The sequence below is a fragment of the Pteronotus mesoamericanus genome, unplaced genomic scaffold (assembly GCF_021234165.1).
Source record: "Pteronotus mesoamericanus isolate MK-2021 breed Mesoamerican mustached bat unplaced genomic scaffold, CSHL_Meso_final scaffold_507, whole genome shotgun sequence".
Lineage (NCBI taxonomy): Eukaryota > Metazoa > Chordata > Mammalia > Chiroptera > Mormoopidae > Pteronotus > Pteronotus mesoamericanus.
In genome coordinates this window covers 5,020,895-5,042,181 of record NW_026555319.1, presented here as the reverse complement: position 1 = coordinate 5,042,181, position 21,287 = coordinate 5,020,895, and the positions used below count along the sequence as shown (strand labels likewise).

The 21,287-nt window shown below is 42.4% G+C and overlaps 1 protein-coding gene across 5 annotated transcripts in view; it reads left to right on the top strand.

Annotated features, from left to right (window-relative positions):
* Positions 1-21,287, top strand: part of ATXN2 (ataxin 2) — a 94,405-nt gene that overhangs the window by 72,110 nt on the left and 1,008 nt on the right. For 2 of the 5 annotated variants that reach the window (XM_054594300.1, XM_054594299.1), the window contains exons 19-26: positions 4,262-4,446; positions 4,978-5,110; positions 8,964-9,017; positions 13,816-13,961; positions 14,600-14,827; positions 17,092-17,260; positions 18,089-18,959; positions 19,838-19,906. In XM_054594300.1, coding sequence (XP_054450275.1) covers positions 4,262-4,446; positions 4,978-5,110; positions 8,964-9,017; positions 13,816-13,961; positions 14,600-14,827; positions 17,092-17,260; positions 18,089-18,117 — 944 coding nt within the window. In that variant the 3' untranslated portion in view covers positions 18,118-18,959; positions 19,838-19,906. Of the gene's footprint in view, positions 1-4,261; positions 4,447-4,977; positions 5,111-8,963; positions 9,018-13,815; positions 13,962-14,599; positions 14,828-17,091; positions 18,030-18,088; positions 18,960-19,837; positions 19,907-21,287 lie in introns of those variants that run through there. The other 3 variants (XM_054594303.1, XM_054594301.1, XM_054594302.1) reach the window with 3 other exon arrangements.

Sequence of the window (21,287 nt, the reverse complement as noted above, 5' to 3'; positions counted from 1 at the left end):
CTCAGTTATCAGATCTGTCATCATGGTATAGCAGTGCATGTGTTCAGGTCAGTCTTATTTTACCTAATAATTGCCCCAAAGTGCAAGAGTAGAGATATTGACAATTTGGATGCCAAAAAGGAGCCTTAAAGTGCTTTCTTTTCTTTTCTAATTTTTTAGAAATATTTATTGATTTTAGAGAGGAAGGGGGGTAGAGAGAGACATCAGTTTGTTGTTCCACTTATTTGTGCTTCATTGGTTGATACTTGTATGTGTCTTGACCGGGGATTGAACCCTCAACCTTGGCATATGGGGACAGTGCTGCAACCACTGAGCTGTTTGGCCAGGGCTAACGAGCTTTCTTTATGTGAAAAGGGTGAAAGTTCTCAACTTAATGAGGAAAGGGGAAAAAAATCATATGCTGAGGTTGCTAAGATCTACAGTAGGAACAAATCTGTCTCTGAAATTGTGAAGAAGGAAAAGAAGTTGGTGCAAGTTTTGCTATTGCACTACAGACTCCAGAAGTCATGGTCACAGTACATGATAAGGGCTTCATTAAGGTGGGAAAGGCCCTGAATTTGTGATTGGAAGATGTGAACAGGGAATGTGTTGCGGGTGACATGTTGCACCAGAAAGCATTGACTCTTTACAAAGACTTTAGCAAGGGAACCCCTGAAACAAGTGACACTAGGCCATTTACCTCATGTAAGGCATGATTAGACAGATCTGGAAATCGTTTTGGCATTTTATTACCTCATATCACCACAAGAAGAACAGGAAATATCGTGCAATAAGATATTTTGAGAGAAAGAGACCACATTTGTGTAACTTTTATTATAGTATACGTTTGACTCTGAACAGCACAGGGGTAGGGACGCTGACCCTTGTGCAGTTGAAAATTCACTTATAACTTGACTCCCCCAGAACCTCACTACTAATAGACAACTGTTGATTGGCAGCCTTACTGATAAACAACACAGCATAAATAGTCGATTAACACATATTCGGTATGTCACATGTATTATAATACTGTATTCTTACAGTGAAGTGAGCTAGAGAAAAGAAAATGTTAATTAAGAAAATCATAAGGAAGGGAAAATAAATTTACAATATTTATTGAAAAAAGATCCACTTATACATGGATCTGTGCAGGTCAAACCTGTATTGGTTAAGGGTCAACTGTATTGTTTTAATTGTTTTGTTGTATTATTGTTGTTGGTATGTTACTGTCCTTAGTTTCTAAATTAAACTTTATCATACTTAATGTACGTATAAGAAAAAACAGTTTATAGAGGATTCTGTACTATCCACGGTTTTAGGTATCCACTGAGGGTCTTGGAACGTATACCCTGCTAATGAGGGGGCTACTGTATTTCAGTGTGTATCTGTAAGAGTTGTACTCTTTTTAAAATCATAGTTAATGGTGCCATTATTCACACCTAAAAATATCAGCAACTATTTTTTGCTCATCAAATATCCAGAGTAGAAATTTGTCTTACTGTCTTGCACATTTTTTTGAATATTTGGCTTGTTGAGCCATAATCCAAAGTCCTTGTTCATTTGATTGACAGTACCTCACTCAATAAGTCTTTTTTAATTTACAGTTTTCCCCTGAGTTTTTGCCCTTAACATTTTATTTAAATCCAGCTTATTTTGTCCTATGTTCTTCTCCATCATCTGAATTCTGTGGATTGTGTCCTGTGGTGTTTAAAGTGACCCTCTGTTCCCTTACAAACAGATGTTAGATACAAGGGGCTTGGTAAGACTAGGTTGTATTTTTCTAAAACTTAATCTGAACTGTTTCATAGATAATGTGTATATTTTCACTAAGACTCCTATAATGTCTGGTCATCTCTTTTTTGTGATAGTGGGAGTAACTCGACCAAACATTCCCTACCAGCTCTGCCGTGTTAGTTTTAGCAGCAATTGGTCTTTGTCTAGCCCTAGAGCAGTTATTTCAGTGAGTTGCACATGATGACAACCTCTGTCGTCCTTCCTCAACTATTAGCTGGAGTATTTCTATAAAGGAAAACCTCTCTACTTAGTTACCGTGAAGTATAGTTTGTGCAGGAAAGACAACTAAAATGCCTGTCATTTATAAGCAGTACTCAAAATAATGAGTTGGTTTCTTATTCTCTAAAAAGGGTCAACCATTGAGGGGTTTTTTTGTTCTGTCAATATGGGTTCATGGATTTTAACATTCAGTTTGACAATTGGCATTTTTCTTAGCATCACATTAAATTTTTATGAATTAGGGGAGAATTGCTATCTTTAAAATTGAGTCTTCTTACCCAAGAACAAATTACGCTTTCCTCCTCGTTTAAATCTGCTCTGTACCTTCAGTAATGGTTTTGAGTTTCTCTGAAAGGTTTGTGTGTTTCTTCAGTTTATGCCTTAGGTATTTTCTCATTTTATTGTTAATGTAAAGTGGGGTCATCTTTTCCATTGCACCTATCCAGTAGTTATTTACAAAGTACGTTCATGAAGTACTGTATATAAAGGTTATTGCTGTCTTTATGTTAATTTTGTATTCTGCCTCTGTACTCTGAAATAACAGGCAAAATCAAGGATTTGCTTCTGAAATGCAGCCATGGATTGTATGAGGCATATTTTGCCTCCTCGATTGTAGGGTCTTTGCACAAAACCACCTTTGTCTTCTTGGTACATAATGCAGTGTTATCTTTTTTGCAACCTTTGAGAAAAATTGAGTTGTGTTTGAAAATATGCCAAAATCAAGGACTTGTCAAAGCAGAATTTCTTATCCTTGGCACTGTTGACATTTTGGGACAGATATTCTTTGTCCGGGGCAGGGGGGTGTTCCCTGTGCACTGTAGGATATTTATTAGCATCCTTGGCCTCTACCCATTAGATGCTAGTAGTAACCTCTCCATCCCCAATTGTGACAACCAGAAATGTCTCCAGACATTGCCAAATGCACTTTGAAAGGCAACATTTACTCCCAGTTGAAAACCATTGACATAAGGAAATAGCTGAAGTATGGTTCATTTAAACTATAGTTTAAGTAAAGATTAAAATAGATTCAATTTAGGAAAAAAAACACACCACCATAAAACCACATAACTCTCTGTATATATACATGCACATATGCAAATGCATAGAAGATGGTCTAGAAGGCCACATACAGAGGTTGCTGTTGGAAGAGAATATTATGCAGATGTTGGAAGGATAATCTTATAATGTTGAACTTTTTATCTTTTTTTTTTTTAAGATTTTATTTATTTTTAGAGAGTGAGAAGGGAGAGAGAGACACATCCATCAGTTGCCTCTTGCATGCCCCCAATCAGGGACCTGGCCTGTGACCCAGGGTTGCGCCCTGACTGGCAGGTGAACCGGCAACCTTCCAGTGTGCAGGACTGACACCCAGTACCCCAAGCCACACCATTCAGAGCGGAACTTTTATCGTTTAAGATTGTATTCAAGCATTTTTTTTTTTTTTTTAACTAGAACTTTTAATTTTAAAAAGGCTGGCGCGGCTCAGTGGATTGAGTGCTGGCCTGCAAATCAGTGTCGCCGACTCAGTTCCCAGTCAGGGGCACAGGCCTGGGTGGAAGGCCAGGTCTCCAGGAGTGGGCTCACAAGAGGCAACCTTAGCTCTTCTAGGAGGAACTGGGAAGAACATTATAGAGAAAATGACATTTGATCAAAAATCATAATTGGAACTTGAACGGGGGGAGGCCATAGCACATTTTTGTGTGGACACAAAGTAATTTTTTAAAAGAGCTATTTGGACACCTGCTGCATGGTAATTGTGTGTGATTCTGTATTTGAGAAAGAGGAAGACGTGGTTGGAGAGTTCAGTGGTAGGAAATGAAGAAAGATGGAGTTAAGGTTGAAGTTGGGTCTCTTTTTTTTTGTTGTGCATTTGTTTTTCTTTGAATAAATTCAGTGCCCTTCTTTAGCAAGTGGCATGATTTGGTGGTGTAAAACAGGGATTATCTGAGAAGTAAGTAGTCTGAAGGAAACATTTCATCCAGTTTGGCAGTCATCATAGAGGGTCTCTAAGGAAGTGGCTTTCAAAATGGCACCTGAAGGAAGAGTCAGAATTATCAAAGCTGGGAATTGGGGCATTGGTGTTGGAGGCTGAGGAATAGCATGTGTGATAGGAAAACAACCCAGAGTGGCTGAAGTGGTGGGGGTGGTGTGACATGGCCTTGAAGAGGCAAGCAGGAGGGTCGAATCCTGCAGAGCCTCGTGGACCATGTTCGTGTATCTCATACCATGGAGATGCAGTTTTCTTAGACTCAGTCATCTCTTTCTGCAGTACCAAATATGCCCCAGCAGCGGCAGGACCAGCATCATCAGAGCACCATGATGCACCCGGCCTCGGCAGCAGGCCCTCCCATTGTGGCCACCCCACCAGCTTACTCCACACAATACGTTGCCTATAGTCCTCAGCAGTTTCCAAATCAGCCTCTTGTTCAGCACGTGCCACATTATCAGTCTCAGGTAAGGCTGATAGGACCTAGCTCATCATTGTTGCTTTGTTTAAATAACTTTTAATTTTTTTAAGTTTTTATTTATTTATTTTTATAGAGAGGGAGAAAGACAGGGAGAGAAACCAATATGAGAAACACTGATTGGTTGCTTCTTGTAAGCACCCTGACCTGACCAGGGACTGAACATGCAACCCCGTGCATGTGCCCTGACTGGGAATTGAACCAGGGACCTTTCGCTTTGTGGGACAGTGTTCAGCCAATAGAGCCATACTGGTCAGGGCTAAATAGCTTTTAATTTGAGATTTTAATAGGATTTTTTTCCCCTTATATCTGTGCTTTTTTATTCTGTGGTTGATCGCTAAGGATTGGGAGGTGGTTGTTGATTATTTTAAGTATTTCAAAAGAAATAGTCAAAATAAGTTTTAGACATTTTTAGAGTTGTTTGTGGAAATCTGGACAGTGTGGAGTTAAGATATCTAATTAAAATCTGCACGATTGAGTCTGTTTGATAATTGAATGTTTGTTTTTTCTCTGAACACAGCACCCGCACGTCTATAGCCCCGTAATACAGGGCAGCGCTAGAATGATGGCACCAGCGGCACACGCCCAGCCTGGTTTAGTGTCCTCGTCAGCGGCTCAGTACGGGGCTCACGAGCAGACGCATGCGATGTACGGTAGGAAGCACTCTGTTGTCTTTTTTAGCGTGTGACTGACTCTTAATTTGTTTTAAAGCTCTGAGAAGTTACTCTTTTTAATAATGACTTGGCCTTTTATGACATGAAGGGTAAAGATACTAAAGAAAAGATAGACCCATTTCTCTCTCTTACCTGCTTTTTGAAGTCTTGGCCAATAATTTCTGCTTCCATTCTGAAAGACCTCTGCTAAACTGTCTCTCCTTTAAGTAAATGTAATGATGTGTGTGACAGGAAGCATGCTTTGTGGAGAAAGGTATCTTTTCTCCTCTTCCTCATTAGTGTTATAATTGGGTGTGCCCTGTGCAAGGCATGCAAGAAAGCTTTGCCATAATGAAAGCGCTCTCTAGCATTTTTCACCTCTTGCTCTGGGCTTACCAGCATTACATATTTCTATTGCTATTTTTTTTATAATGTTACTATGTTTCTGCATCATGTTGTATTTTAGGTGGTAAAAATTGTGTAATACTAGATTTGCTTTAGACATTTACACTTTAAATACAAATAGTGGTAAAATTAAAATGAGAAATATTGTATATAAAATTAATTAATACTAAGCAAAAATTACCATCTTAATATTATGGCCAGAGAACTTTGTACAGGTCATTTTAGCAGCTATCTGAAGTTCTAAAATGATACGGTTTTCAATGTTGAGAATTTAAAACAATTCCATTTATACCTTGTGTAATATAGAATTAATGGGTTTTCTCATATTTATGTTTTTAAAATGCACCTTTAGTACCAGTTTTATTAAGATGTAGGTTTTGTTTTGAACTTTCCCGGGAACTCCTGTACTGTCATTTCGGTTTTGGCATTTCAGTTTTTTGGAGTGGGAGGGGAGAGATTTGAGGAGAAAAACCATGTGAGAATGAAATCACAGTTAGGTATAACCACCTGGACATTTCATTTTTTAAACCTCCTTAATCTTTCTGGATGACTGAGAATGTAAAGATTTTTTAACTTTAGGTAACAATTTCTAACATTGATGAGGGAATGGGAATGGGACTCAGCAGCAACAGCCGCCCTTCCTGCCACCCGTAGCCCAGCACCTGCTCTTTCCTGGACGCAGGCCCCTGCCTCACAGGCGGGCTGACTTTAAAGAGTGTTTAAGTCTGATTTTTGTTTTCTACATTATCACTTAAAACTTTCTATTGCGGATTATGCCTTTAAATAAAAATGCTGTAATTACTACATTTCTTTCAAGAATATAGTCCTGCTCTGGCTGGGGTGGCTCAGTGGATTGAGTGCTGGCCTGCGAACCAAAACGTCACAGGTTCGATTCCCAGTCAGGGCACAGGCCTCCGGTTGAGGGTGTGCGAGAGGCAACCAATCAATGTATCTCTTGCACATCAACGTTTCTCTCCCTCTCTTTCTCCCTCCCTTCCCATCTCTCTAAAATAAATAAATAAAATCTTTAAAAAAAAAAAAAAAGACTATAGTCCTGGCCAGGAGCTCAGTGTTAGAGCATTGTCGTGATACCCCAAGGTTACAGTTCGATCCCCAGTCAGGGCACATACAAAAATCGACCAATGAATACAGGAATAAGTGGGCCAACAAATCTCTCTTACTCTCTTTCCCTAAAAATCAAGAAATTTAAATAAAAACAATATATTGACAGACTGATTTGACTTAGGATTTTGGTTATGATCTCCTGTCATTGGCTTGTCCTTGGCTGACTTCACCAGAACTAGTCGTATGTATGAAAGGCACCATGATTCCTCACACTGACTTTTATGCAGTTTGTATACGTTTCAACAATTTTTTAGTTTGCTAAAGACTTAGGTGAAGAGTTCATAATGATTGTTTTATATTTCTGGTGAATACATCATGATTTAACATGTGGAAAAACAATTATGTCTTTCCATTTTCTGGCATACTCCTCTTGGAATAAGATCTGATACTTCTGAGCTAAAATTTCCATGGCTTTTTGAGAATAACTGTGCACCCATGATTTCGATACTTTGTGGTGATACTGTGATGTTGAGCAGGACCTTTATCCTCAATGCCAACATCTCGCTTTGTCTTTTGGGTGGATGTTCACCGGTTTGAAACAGCCCCATCGGGTTGAAACAGACTGTACAATAAACACTGCTTTTGAGGCACTAGTGGTTTTTATTACTACCTTCCCAGAACATTTTCATTTGAAAAGCACTTGACCTTGGACCCTGAAGTCGATTCAAGAATGGGTAAATAGGAAATGTTGCAAACAAAGCGAAACGCTGGACCTAATGTGCTGGCCATCAGAGCCAGTTCTTTGATGCCAGGAGAAAGTCCCTCAGCTGAATGTGAACTACTCTCCTGCCATTTACACAGGTTGTATTTCACTGATGTCTGTTGATGAGGGCTGGCTAGGGGCGAGGCTGTGGATTTTGTATGATTGTTGCTGATTACTTGAGGTTATTTTGGATACTTCATACCTTAAAAAGAACACTAGGGAGTTATTTTGTTCTTTGCTGTCATGAACAGTAATTTAATCTGCTAAAGGAAGTTCATTAATTCTTCAGTAATTTAGCTATTCTAAATCCTGCTTATGTCAAATATAGACAAATTTTAAGTACAGTATTTTAAACTAAGATAAAACTGTTGCATAGAAATGCTCATTGTATACTCATCTCCCTTGAACAATTTATATTTTGTATTCTGAAAGGAACCAAATATTTTGAGTATGATTTTTTTCTTTTTTAAGCTATATCCTATCTATAGATTTTAAAAACTTTTTATGTAAACAAAGGAATATGCACCCAGATGTTGGTGACAATTATGTCACCATTTTGTCATTCGTTAACTGAGGGGTCATAGGTCATAGCAAAGGCTTTTGAGAATAGAAAGGACCACTCCTGACTGCAAAATGAGACACTGATACTGTTTTTAAGTTTTTGGTATATTTAATATAAATATCCTAACAGATTAACGAACAGTTTATTAGGAGAGATATATACTCATTCTAATAGCTATCTTAAAAAGGACTTTGATCACAGGCTTCATCTCTTGTATCTTAATCTAACTTTCATCATTGCCTCTGTACCCTCCCTCTGAAGAAGTTACTTTATTTCCCCCCTTACCGCCTAGTTGTCTAATTCATCTGCTTTGTTTTATGGCAGTGGTGTTTTCTCCTTTCAGATATAGTAATAATGGGATTTGCATAAAGCCATCAGGAAGAATTAGATCTAAAATCCTTTTTTTTTGGTTTGTTTTTGGTAGTCTAATGCAGATAAATTAGAAAAGAAGTAGGCAAAAGGTTTAAAATGGCACCTATTATCCCTCCATCCAACAACATCTGTTAACATTTTGGTGCATATCCTTCCAAGTATATGTAAACACACATATACACACACCCCTTTAGTCATAATAATAAAAATGAATCATACGCATGTTTAATATTGTTGTTATTACATTTCTCAATTTTTGGATCTACTACCAGATGGCTAATAAACATCTTACAGAATAATGAAATTTTATTAATAGTGATGTGCAAAATTGTCTTTTGAATTAAACTTGGTAAATATTGTCTTATTTTGGTGCATTTTTTACATCAAAGCTAATCAGTGGAGTGCGGTGTTGCTCTGTTTATTAGATGATAATTTTATTCCTTTCGTTTAAGCAAGTCCGCCTGCAGAGCTTGATACCCCAGTACAGAAGAAAACTGTCTTTTCGTTCAGCCCTGTCTTACTTAGTTTTGTAGCAATGTTTAAAGTGCTTGTCATCTCTTGTAAAATAAGAATAATGAATTATGCATGAATACAAAAAGAAATTACTGAATATGTCAACCTTTCCAGAAAATTAGCTAAATGCAGACCTCAAAAGGCTAATTCACCTTTCTATTTCCCAAATTCAGCATGCCCCAAATTACCATACAGCAAGGAGACAAGCCCTTCTTTCTACTTTGCCAGTGAGTTGGGTTTTTTTATACTAATTTTAATTGAACAGTAAAACACTTTTTAAAGAATACATGTTAAGGGAGTAGACTTGTTGAGCAGTATTTTCCTTGTGCCAGACAAAATTATTAAAAATATATCTATCTGTAAATAATTCAGAGTTTTAAAAAAAGGAAATATAACCCAGCTTAAGAAAGCTGGAGTTTAAAAATTGAGTTGTTTCAGAAATTGATTTTTGCATACCAAGCAAACATGTGACTTTTGGAACTGCCTGATATTTTCCTTATATGAGAAGCTTTTCCTAAATAGCCTTTTTTTTTTTTTTTTTTAACCAAGCCACAAACTTAGTATAAAAAAACTTTAAAAAGTTAGTTTTTTTAGTATCCTGGTAAGAAATTTATTCTTACTAGGATTTTGAACCTGAATGGGGTTGGAAAACTAGGGGAGAAACATTTCTGTCTTTTTACTCTTTGCATGACCAAAGGTTTAAAATATTTGGGTTAAAGCAGGAAAGCGTGACCCAGCAGAGATTATCTTTGGCAACACCGGCCCCCTCTCACCGCCAGTGGAAAGGTAAACGGTTGCTCCTAAAGGGAGAAAGTCTGGACAGAACTTTCTGTTGGAAATGAACTTGTAATGTGTGTTTTCTCTATTTGTAAGTCAGTTCTTAAATAAAGCTAGTCATGGACTTTTGGTATTAGAATAGGAACGGTACTAACTTGCAGAAATTCTTTAAAAATTTATGCCAATGATATGTCACTTTAGGTGAAATACTATAGTCTCAGGGATATTAAGGATTAAAATTTTACTTTAGAGACTAAATTTTAAATTATTTTTGAATGACTCAATGTCTGAATCCACTAAATGCCAGATTTTAAAAAGCATTTAGAAAACATTTTGACTTAAATTTTCATTAATTATGCCATGACTTGGTATCCAAAAATAAGTGTATCAATATTATTTATGTGGTGCTAGGAAATGTAAACAAATTTTATCCTTTAATAGATACTCTTTAAAAAGGAGTCTTGCTGTATATAAATACTATTAAAGGGAAACTATGCATGTGATACAGTGTGTAAAAGACAGTGTCAGCCATTCATTTTTGTGCACTGATCGGAGGTCTCAGATGCAGTCACCCTCACCATCTTACTGTCTCTGCCAGCTCTGCAGTGGCTCCCCGGCAGGCAGGCAGCCGGCAGGCCCTTCCTGCTCGCGCCGGCATCACCACCCCCCTCCGTGCGGCCCCTGCCGCGGGGCCGGGCCTCTGCGCCCTCCCAGGGTCACTGGCAGCTGGGCTGCTGCCCGGGATTCACTTGCTGCTCCACCTTCCCTCCCCTTTCTAAGCTGTTCTGCCATGGTTTGGTCTGGTTGCCTTTTACTCTCCTTTTGATTAGTTTTCAACTGTTGTCCACTTCGTTTTTTCTAAATTTAACATCAAATTTAAAAGTTGGAAGATTGTGTTTTGCTTTGTTGCATTTTTAAAGCTTTGCAGTGCTGGTGATCCCTCATGACTTGTGCATCCAAGGTCAAAATAAAAAACCTACTTACAAATTAAAACACACAGCCTTACGGACTGAATTGGCTTCAGTAAGATCATGGCTTAGGAAACTATTTTTGGAATGTGGTTAGGAGGACTTGAAAAATCATGTATTTAGAGTTTTAAACATTTATATCAAGGAACACAGCAAGTAGGAAACTTCTGGACAAGGTCTGGCCCAAAAAAGCAATACTTCTTTGATTTGCTTGACCTAATCCAGGTTTCATGAAGGCAAATTAAGTTTTATAAATAGAAGTTTAACTGATGAATAGCTATATTAGACTTTTGAAGAAAATTCAATTTATCGTTTACCTGTCTGAAGTCTTTAGCTAAATTAATGAGTGTATGTAATAAAAGTGGTTAAATGATAGTGAAGATCAGCACTTAACTGCCCTTTGCTCTCTGCTTCTTATTCCCTGATTCTCTTACTTTCACCTTGTTTACTCTATATTGGCTCCTTTCTCTCATCTCTTTTCTTTCCTTCCAACTCCCCCTACCCCCAGCCTTTTAATTTTCCTTCCGTCCCGCCTTTTTTTGTCACATTCTTCTGGCCTTTCAAGGAACAAAACTCTTATTTTGCTGCTATTAGTATTGACTTAATCAGCCAGCCATTCAGTTTTCATATTTGAGGAGGAAAAGGGGTTGGTTCCTGGACAGTGTACTTGCTTTATGTCTCTTAAGCAAGAAGATGAACAAAGGAAAATATTTCTAATTAAGCTACCTGAAATTTTATTTGCCACTTAAGAAGTATATATTACATCTGCTTGATTTTTCTTAGAATACATTGTAATGTACTGGTGTTTAGGGTAGAAGAAGGCGGGGTTTTCTTAAAGGCCTATGTGGATGCGCTCAGCTTGGAATACTTGAAGTACAGTACTACGGATGCAAATGAGACACAGATTAGATTACTGTATTTTATAGGCTTTAAATATTGGTAAACTTTCACAGAGATGCTCTTTAAAAATTCATAGTAAAAAATATTTCCTCTTTAATTTCAAATAATTTCAAGATTTTTAACATTTTTCTTAATTGATGAGTAACAATTATGAGACTTCATGGGCACAATTACTGTCGTCGTAAGACCATGTTTTTATGTGTGAAAGTTAACCCAGCACCCAGCTAGAGTTTATTTTTATTTATTGTTACTTATTTTCTTAATACTTTGGTTATACGATAATTAAAAGTGAAATTTAAACTTATTAGTACAGAAGTTTTTTTGAACAAATGAAGTTTTAAAAAATAGAAACCCTGAGATATTCCCTACTCTATGAAACATGATAAATAAATTTTGGGACTCAATCATTGCTTCTCCCCAGACATATGCAGTGTCGCTACAAATGACAGGTTCAGGAGGCCCCGAGGCAGGCAGGACTGCAGTCCTGACGGTGTGAGCCCGGAGCGCGGGCGACGCCACACTGCCTGTCCGCCGAGCTTTCTGTGGCGGGGGAATTGTGCTGTCTGATCAGCCACTAGCTGCATGTGGCTGGCTGCTTTAATTACTTAAAATTAAATTTGAAAAATAAGTGTCAGATTTTTACATGAACAAAGATTCAAAATTTATGTCAAATCTGTTAGACTAAGTCATTGCCTAGACAGTTTGGGGGACCTGAAAGTTTATGAACATGATGGTGAAGGATGGGCTTTTAATAAACCAGAGCAGTAGAAGTCTCTGACTGCTTTCATAGACTCGTGGAGCTTTCATAAGCAGTTGTTAGCACATGATTTTTCCGAGCTCCCAGAAAACAGTCACTGACTCTTCTTAAAAACACCCAGAGAAATATATTATTGTATACCAACTATACTGAAATTTCTCAAAGTAAACATTTTTTGAAAGGGGAGAAAACCACTCAGAGACTAGGTTGCCATGGTTTTCTTGTTGATGTGTTCCAGTGTGTGTTAACTCGTACAAGTCAGGGAGATTTTCCAGCATATAAACGCAGGCTTTCTTTGTTTAATCTAATCTGGGTATTAACACCCGCTCTGGTGTTGGCTGTGGATGCACAGGTGATCCTAGCACTGGCTCTTTGCCTTATCCTTCCCTCTTTTAAAAGACACTTAAGCAGCTGAGGAGATAATCAGTGGTGCATGAGTGGTGGTGGCCCTTGGCCTTCCAGCGTCAGGCACTGCAGAACAGGGACATGGGACGTACCCAAAGTGAGTCATTCTGCTGATCCTCAGCAGCCTTGCCTTCCAGACTGCTGAAACTGGGGCATCTGATCCCAGAGTGGTGCTTGCTTCTCCCCGTCGGCCTCTCTGTGTCTGTATAGGGTTGGGCTCAGCCTTTTGAGGATTTTAGCAGTAATTGGAGAGAAGGCTGAAAGCCACCGGTTGCTGGGGCACTGGCCTCGGCTCACCGCCCCCTTGTGGTTGGTTTAGTTCCAGCCAGTGTGCTCCTGACAGTCACTGGGAGCAGTGAGCCCGCCCGTCTTCTGATTCTGTGCTTTTGACTCTGAAATTGCTCTTTTGGGAAAACATGAATAAGTGCATTTATACCTAATCTCCCTGTTTTATACCAAGGTATATAGTCCATACTGAGATTCACGAAGAATTGGCTTTGGGTTCTTATCTTTAATGAACATGTTTTTACTTAAACTGGCTTATCATGTTTCCTGGAAGTTACTCTGACTAGTAAAATTCTTTCTAAAGGCTGAGATGCTTTGGAGAGAGTTCCCTTTTCTACCTAGTTTAGATAATTCCATCCACTAGATTTTATAAAGGTGAGAGATCCTTGAACAGGGAGAGAGCTCAGGTGATTTCTGTGATCAGCTGAGAATAACTGTGGCCACTGACCCTGAAGATAGCACCTTGATACTGCCACCTACCTGGTCCAGCCCCTTATCCCCAGCCCTGGTGTAGTCTGTGCCCATGGGACACTGCGCCAGCTCCAGGGCAGTAGCATGGTGAGGCGAGAGAGAGAGAGAGAGAGAGTGTGTGAGAGAGAGAAGGGGTGGGGGGAGAGATTGTTTGAAGTGCTCATGCCTATGTTACCCTTTCAGGAAAACCTAGTTATTGTTTTAGGAGTAAATTTAAACTAATTAGATTTTAATGCAAAGTATACAGCTGTATTATATGAATAAATGCTAGTTAATTGTTAAGCAATAACATTACTTATTTTTTTTATGAAAATTGATGGTTTGAATGGAGTAGATAGAGACTAGTACGAGTGTAAGTTAGGCCATGAGTTTCAAGAAAACTCAGTTGACGAGGCATAGAGGAGCAATTAAAATTGATCATCACGTGTCAATTGTACACACTGCTTTTTCTCTTTCACTCAGTTTCCACTGGCTCCCTTGCTCAGCAGTATGCGCACCCTAATGCCACCCTGCACCCACATACTCCACATCCTCAGCCTTCAGCCACCCCCACCGGCCAGCAGCAAAGCCAACATGGCGGAAGCCACCCAGCCCCCAGTCCTGTTCAGGTAAGGAGAAGCTCAGAGGCCTATGGGCATTGCTTCCTCTTCTCGTCACTGCATGTTTCCTTCAGTGCCAGGCAGAGGCTGTGCACCACGTGGTCAGAACACCTCACGCCCCGCCTCCTGGGCCACCACTCTGCTCTGCAGCCTGTGCACCCCAGGCTGGTTTTAAGTCGCAGGAAGGTACATACTAAGACGATTGGATAAGTTCTGGAAACATCGGTTTTGAAAAGTCTAATTTAACATAGGGTGAGAAATTTGCTTGGGACTTTTTTTTATTTCCTAGTATTTATATGATAAGTATTTTTCCTAGTAGATTCTTTAGTCACGGTCACGGAGGCGGTTAAGGACCGCCGACATCTGTCGGTTCCCTGGGGCAGTGGCCTTGCTTTACAACTCTGCTTGGTTGAGGGCTTGTAACTGCCAGGCTGAGAATGGGGCTTGTACCCCAGGTAGGAGGTCTCTGAGCAGGTCCCACCCTGCTGCGGCCACCCTGTCCCTACCCCTGTGCGGCCATCGCCCCTCCTCTTAGATGGGCCCAGGGGAGCCTGTGTCCATGTGCAAAGCTCAGCTTGGTGTGTGTGACCCGTAACTGCTTCTCATTAAAGAAATGGTTTTCTTAATTCTTCCCTGTCACTTTGCAGCCCCATCAGCACCAAGCCGCGCAGGCGCTCCATCTGGCCAGTCCACAGCAGCAGTCAGCCATTTACCACGCCGGGCTTGCGCCAACCCCACCTTCCATGACACCTGCCTCCAACACGCAGTCGCCACAGAGTAGTTTCCCAGCAGCACAACAGACCGTCTTTACAATCCACCCTTCTCATGTGCAGCCGGCATACACCAACCCACCCCACATGGCCCACGTGCCTCAGGTAAATCAGCTTTAGGCGACTCTGTAAAAACCACGTAGGATACGAAGGTTGTCAGAGAAGCAGCAAAGAGCCAGATGCTCTCCAGGCTAGGAAACCCTGTGTGTGATTTGCCTGTCTCCCTTTTCCCACTCAAATACATGTGATCTGGCCCTACATGGATGTTTGTGTGGTTTTGTAACGGGATCAGTGAAGTTGCTGAATGGGCAGTCCTCTCACGTTTCCCGGCTGAGACTGTATAAATATCTTTGACTTTGAAATGCAACCCAGTCCTCTTTTCCTTCCTGTGTCTGCTTTGCTATGTTTAAATAGCTTCATTGATATGTATATATATGTATGTGTGTGTGTGTATATATATATGTATATGTATATATATGAGATATGCATGTGTGTGTGTGTGAACGTACATATAATCTATCTCACACATGCATGCACACATACATACATGCACACACACAGGAAGTGTGGCAGGGAGGGTGGACCTTAACAGATTTTTAACTCTGACTGCCCTGGGCCTGTCAGCTTGAATGTTAGTCACATGAATTCCAGAGGAATCTCTCCTCTCGTTTTCTCTAGTTTTCCATACATCTGCTTTGACCACATTGTACTTCTTGAAAAGGCTTGGCCTTGTACACGGGAGCAGTGTAACTAGAAGCTGAAAGCACTCAGGTTTTCACATTTTTCTCAATGAGCAGCACTGGATGCACTTTGGAGCTCACCCCCAGTCTCAGCCTCTGCAGGGAGAAAGGTGTGGTGGCCCTCTCAGTGGCTGCTGTCTGCATCGATGCCGATGCAAATCCGGTGCAACCCAGGGCCAGGTTGGCTTGTCGTACTGAGGAGGAGGAGCTGCACTGCATTGGGCTCTAACCTTGTCCTTGAGGCCCGCCCTGGAGGTGTGAAGGGTGAATCGGCTGTATTCGATGTCTCTTTTTGCTGCTTTCATAACAACACGTAGGTGGGTCTAAGCTAGACTGCCTCACTGAACTCCATGTCATGTGACACAGTATGCCACTGAGGCCCTGGCGTGGTGGGGGCTGGAGGTGCGACTCAGTTGGAGCTAACTCTCAGGCGACCTTGTCATGGGAGCCCCGCAGCCCCAGGAAGTCTCTGTAGCGTGGCGCACCGCAGCGGGTGACTGCCTTGGACGGTGGGGAGGGGCGCTGGCTTGGTCAGGTGTGGGCCGCCCGGCCGGCTGTCTCGGGAGCTTCGTGAGAGTGGGGGTCCTGTAGGTGTCTAGCAGTGGCTGGTGGCTAAGTAGGTATGTGAATTTACATATAGGTTGGGGTTCCTAAAACCTCACTTCTGTGTTTTTGTGCTGAAAGAGCAAAATGGATCAACATGGGAAAGCCCAGATATGCCCTGGGCCCATCTGAATATGTAAGATAATAAAAAACAGCATTTCATTTGAGGCTTACCATTGTTTGGAATTGTGCTTGGCATGGGAGGCAGGAAAACAGCTCTTTCTGGCCCTACCAAATCCCTGCAAAACTGGGATCTGCCTATTTGGATTGACAAAAATCTTCCCAACTTGACAGTGAGACCAGGTTGAACTCACTGTTGCGCGGTCCAGGGGCATTGGGCTGGCCTGGATTGTGTCTTGTTGCTCCTCCCCTTCTCCCTGGAGCCATTCACTGCGTCCTCCTCCTGCTGCTCCATCAGCATCTCTGCCGCAGAGCAGGGGGCCTGAGCCTCTCCTCTCAGTGCCCTGGCTCATTCTTCACTGAGGTGGCTGGAGAGCTGGCAAGAAGTGGAAGGGTGGGGGTCGGGGGGCAAACAAGGAGAGTATCCATAGAACAGAATTTAACAGTCCCTGCTCATAAGGTAATAATCTGCTTTCTGTCCTGTGTAAAACTACTTCAGGCCCCACCTGGAAGCCAGATTCCGAAGCACTATTGCATCTTGCCTCTTACACGGAACATGTGGCCCTTGGGTCGGGGACCTGATCTTTGTGAAGACCTTGCCCCACACATAGAATCTAGTGATCAGAAACACTGAAGGCTAGGACATTGCAGCCCTGGTTTTACCCAGGCTCTCTGAGTGCTTGTTCCTTCAGCCTTGCAGGATTGATCTGCTCAAGGGCAAAAAAGCATGTCTGTAGGTCAATTGATATTCCACTAGGGAGTGTCCCCAGAGAAAAGAAAGGGCCCCGAGGGCCACCGTTGCCCTTTCCTGAGAGCCCCAGCCTCAGCCCCGTGAAAGGAGCACAGTTGACATGTTGTTTAAGCTGGAGATGTTGCCTGTATGCGTAAAAGAGCTCTCTGTTTCAGGCTCATGTACAGTCAGGAATGGTTCCTTCTCATCCAACTGCCCATGCGCCAATGATGCTAATGACGACACAGCCACCCGGCGGTCCCCAGGCCGCCCTCGCTCAAAGTGCACTACAACCCATTCCAGTCTCGACAACAGCGCATTTCCCCTATATGACGCACCCTTCAGGTGAGGCGTGTGTGTGCAGGGGCCGCCGGGCACCCCAAAGCATTCTGCTCGCACAGGTCGAATGGCAGGCAGGGCCAGCGCTTCAAACCCCGCGTTTGAGAACTAGCAAGACCCGTCAGTGTGCACCCAGGGACTGTGACGATCAGCCAGTGTCAGGGCCTGAGGCTTCTGGAGCCGAGTCTGTGCGTGTTCTGCTGGTACGGGGTTTGGCTTGAGGAGGAGGAGCAGCAGCAGCAGCATTCCGTGGAGCTGGTGCATGCTTAGGACTCAGTTGGCCTTCCTTGTTTATGACAGGCTGGACAGGGCAGCGTTTCCTTCCTGAGTCCCGAAGTCTGACGTGGGGGGCGACCACCAGGACAGTTTGATTGTAGCTCTGGAGAAAAATACTGATGAGGAAGTGCTGTGTGTGGATCGGTTTTGAGAGTAGCGTTAGCTCCAGCTACGCCCTGACAGGGAGAGAAGGCTGAGATTGTGCTCCAATACTGATGGCTGCCATGGCGAGGTTTCAGTCTGACCTGCTCCTCTGAGAGCAGTGCTGGTGCTTGGCGAGCATTTGGGGAGGGGGTGTGGTAAGGCCTGTTTTTCTACCCCATGAGCAACAAGTCTTCTGGGAGTTTTATCTGAAGTGGTTTCACGTCTTACTGGTTTGTTTCCACCTACCCCCTCCCCCTCCCCATTTTGGTGCAGATGGGAGGGGGGAAACGTACGGCATTCCGAGTCTTGTTCAGCTAGCACAAGGGTAGTTTACAGTCACGCGCTGCAGAGACACTAGGCTAATGTGCGGTGTTGCCAGTTTTCTGTTTAAATATTCACTCTTCTTTTTTACAGTACAAGCCCACCACCAACAGCAGTTGTAAGGCTGCCCTGGAGGAACCGAAAGGCCAAATTCCCTCCTCCCTTCTACTGCTTCTACCAACTGGAAGCACAGAAAACTAGAATTTCATTTATTTTGTTTTTTAAAACTATATGTTGATTTCTTGTAACATCTGATAGAATGCTAACAGTTCACTTGCAGTGGAAGATACTTGGACCGAGTAGAGGCATTTAGGAACTTGTGGGCTGTTCCATAATTCCATGCGCTGTTTCAGTGTCCTGCAAGTACCCCAGCTCTGCTTGCTGAAACTGGAAGTTATTTATTTTTTAATGACCCTCAAAAGTCATGAACACATCAGCTAGCAAAAGTAACAAGAGTGATTCTTGCTGCGATTACTGCTAAAAAAAAAAAAATCAAGACTTGGAACGCCCTTTTACTAAACTTGACAAAAGTTCAGTAAATTCTTACCGTCAAACTGACGGATTATTATTTATAAATCAAGTTTGATGAAGTGATCACTGTCTACAGTGGTTCAACTTTTAAGTTAAGGGAAAAACTTTTACTTTGTAGATAATATAAAATAAAAACTTTAAAAAAAATCAAAAAATAAAAAAAGTTTTAAAAACTGATACCCAGTTAGTGTGTGTTTGTATAAGCTACTAGTTAATACCAAGGCAGGAGGGCTGAGTGTGCTTTCTTAATATCCTGGAAGGTTAGCTGTCAAATGATTTTTCTTCTTCACCTTTAGTTCTGGTTCAAGGTATCTCTAGAAAAAGACAAGACTGAGATATTCTCTTTGGTGGATAGAGATCTGCTTCAGAAGGAGGAAGGCTGGCCAGAGGTGGGCAGCGCTGAAATCCACATCCTCAGCCTGACACTGATTCTGTAAGCTTCCTTTTTAGTATCTCCGGAACCCAGATGAATGTGTGTGTTAGTCGGTTGTCCTGATTCAGGCATCTGTTTGTTTTACCAGTAGGGGGCAGGACATACTTTTTTAAAAAGCTGTGATAAAGATTCACCTGAAATTAATATAATAGTGTACCTCAATTGTAATTGAAAAATAAAATCCATTTTAGAAAAGAAGAAATGGAGGGGGTAGAGAAAAGAAAAAACTGATAAAGAACCCAGAGGACAGAAAAGATGCAGTGATGTACAGAGCAGCTTAGGGCTGTGGACTCAGAAGCATTTGTTAATGTCCCCAGTTTGTGGGAGGGGAACAAAGGGAAAAGCAAGTGACGAAGCAAGGCTGGGGGTTTAATGACACCACAGTCGTGACAGACAAGCCTTTAAATATTGTTGGCAACAAGTCAAGATTCTGAAAACTTTTTCTTTAATTCATATGTAGCAATTTGTACATTATAGCAAAATTTGCATTATTCAAGAATAAGTTACTTGTACAGTACATAAACAATACATAAAAATTTGCCGAAGACCTGCTTATAACGATACAAGATGAATCCATTTTCTGTGTTGTTACAGTGTGCTCTTATTCCAGCCACGCACTGGATGTCAGATGTGTCCCTGTTACGAGGCAGTGGCTAACACGCTACAAGTTCCACTAGCCTATGGGAGATGTTAGAGCTCAGGTGACATTTGCAATGAGAGTCTTAGCCCTGAATAAAAGCATGAAGAAACCGCAGGCAACCCTTAGGGAAGGGAAAAGTTCAAGGCCTTGATTCTAGGTTAAGAAACTGTTATATAAAAATAGTGTTCTCTGGTCTAAGATTTTAATGATTGCTATTCCTTTTTCCTACACGGTCCAGAAATGATCAAAGGCAGAAGATTTATACCAGATAAAGCCATATGGATTGCTGGTCTAAAATTCAAGGCAGGTTAGTTGACTTAATTCTTTGGTGCTGGTGACTGTTAGTTTGTAAAAGTTCGTTAAAGTCAGATTAAGGAAGTGATGGTGCTGGAGCAGTCAGGCTACCCTCGGTGTCTGCGGTCAGAGATAACTGCAAGCTCATGGTGCTCACTGTCCCTTTGGCACTGGGCATGGGCTCTCGGTGGAGGCTGCTGGCTGGGCCTCTTGCTGCCAGCAGTGGTCACATCAGGCCTGGAAGGAGGGTGGCGCGTGCGATCGTGCTGTGGGCTGGCTGCCGCCAGCGGGGTCACTCCGAGGGCATCCAGCCGAGGGATCCACTGCTCCCTCTCTTCCAGCTTGACCTGCTCTAGCAGAAGGGAGCAGCGTTGGCTCACTGTCACTTCTTACCAGGCCAGGACGGCGCTTTCTGTCAGAATGTATTCGAGTTGTCCTGGTAACTCAGACACATTTAGGGAAGAAATGCTTTTCTTGAACATTTCACACACAGGCAGCCTGGAGGAGGGTGACTTCCAGTTCTCCGTCAGGATGAGCTTGCACTTTGTAACCAGGGGGTTAGGGCTGCTAGTTCGCTGTGTCTGGCGTGCCTGTTGGCACTGCCTGAGGGTTTTATGGAGAGACTGCTAAGAAGTGAGTGCCCCTGGCTTGAAGATGTCATAGCCCCGTGTGAAGGGGGGGGCGGTTTGCTTGGTTCATTGTCTGTATGACCCCTTTCCTGCACCAGTGACTTGTCAGCATTGGCTTTCTGTGGTGAGCGTTCTCTTTTAAGAGAGAAATCGAAAAGAGTGCTTGTTCATCTCTTCACCCTTTGCTCAGCATTCATCACTTAGAGAGACCTGCTTGGTGTGTAGAAAATGTGCCCCTAGAAATGGAGCCAAAATCTGGATCATGGTTGGGTTTGCCTTATTACCACCTGTGCAAACACCCAGGAATGTTGGTTTTAAAAGTAAAAGTGAGGAAGTGGCTACTTGCCCCCCACCTCCGCCCTCCCCGGCCCCCCAAAAAAAAACCAACCAGAAAATTGAATGCTAGAAGCGAAAGCCTGACCTCTTAGAGTGCAGAAGGTGGCTGTGGGAGCAGGCGGACCCTCCCCCCGGGTAAGGCGGTCAGGAGTTGGTTTCAGGCCAGGTTTAGCTGGAGCCGCTAACTGATGGGCATCTGCACATGCTGCAGCCACGCTGGGCTCCGGGCTCCTGGAGGCCTTCGGCGCGCCGGGCTGTGCTGAGAGGCTCTGCTGGCCCCGGACGCAGCTGGCTTCTTCCCGTCACTGCCTCCCGGCCCCCCCCTCCCCCATCACTGAGCTCGCTCTGGGAGGGGCCAGCCCCCCTCCAAGGAATCGGGTCACTTGTGAAAGAAGCTCAGAGGGAGACTGCGCTGCAGGACCTCCCCGG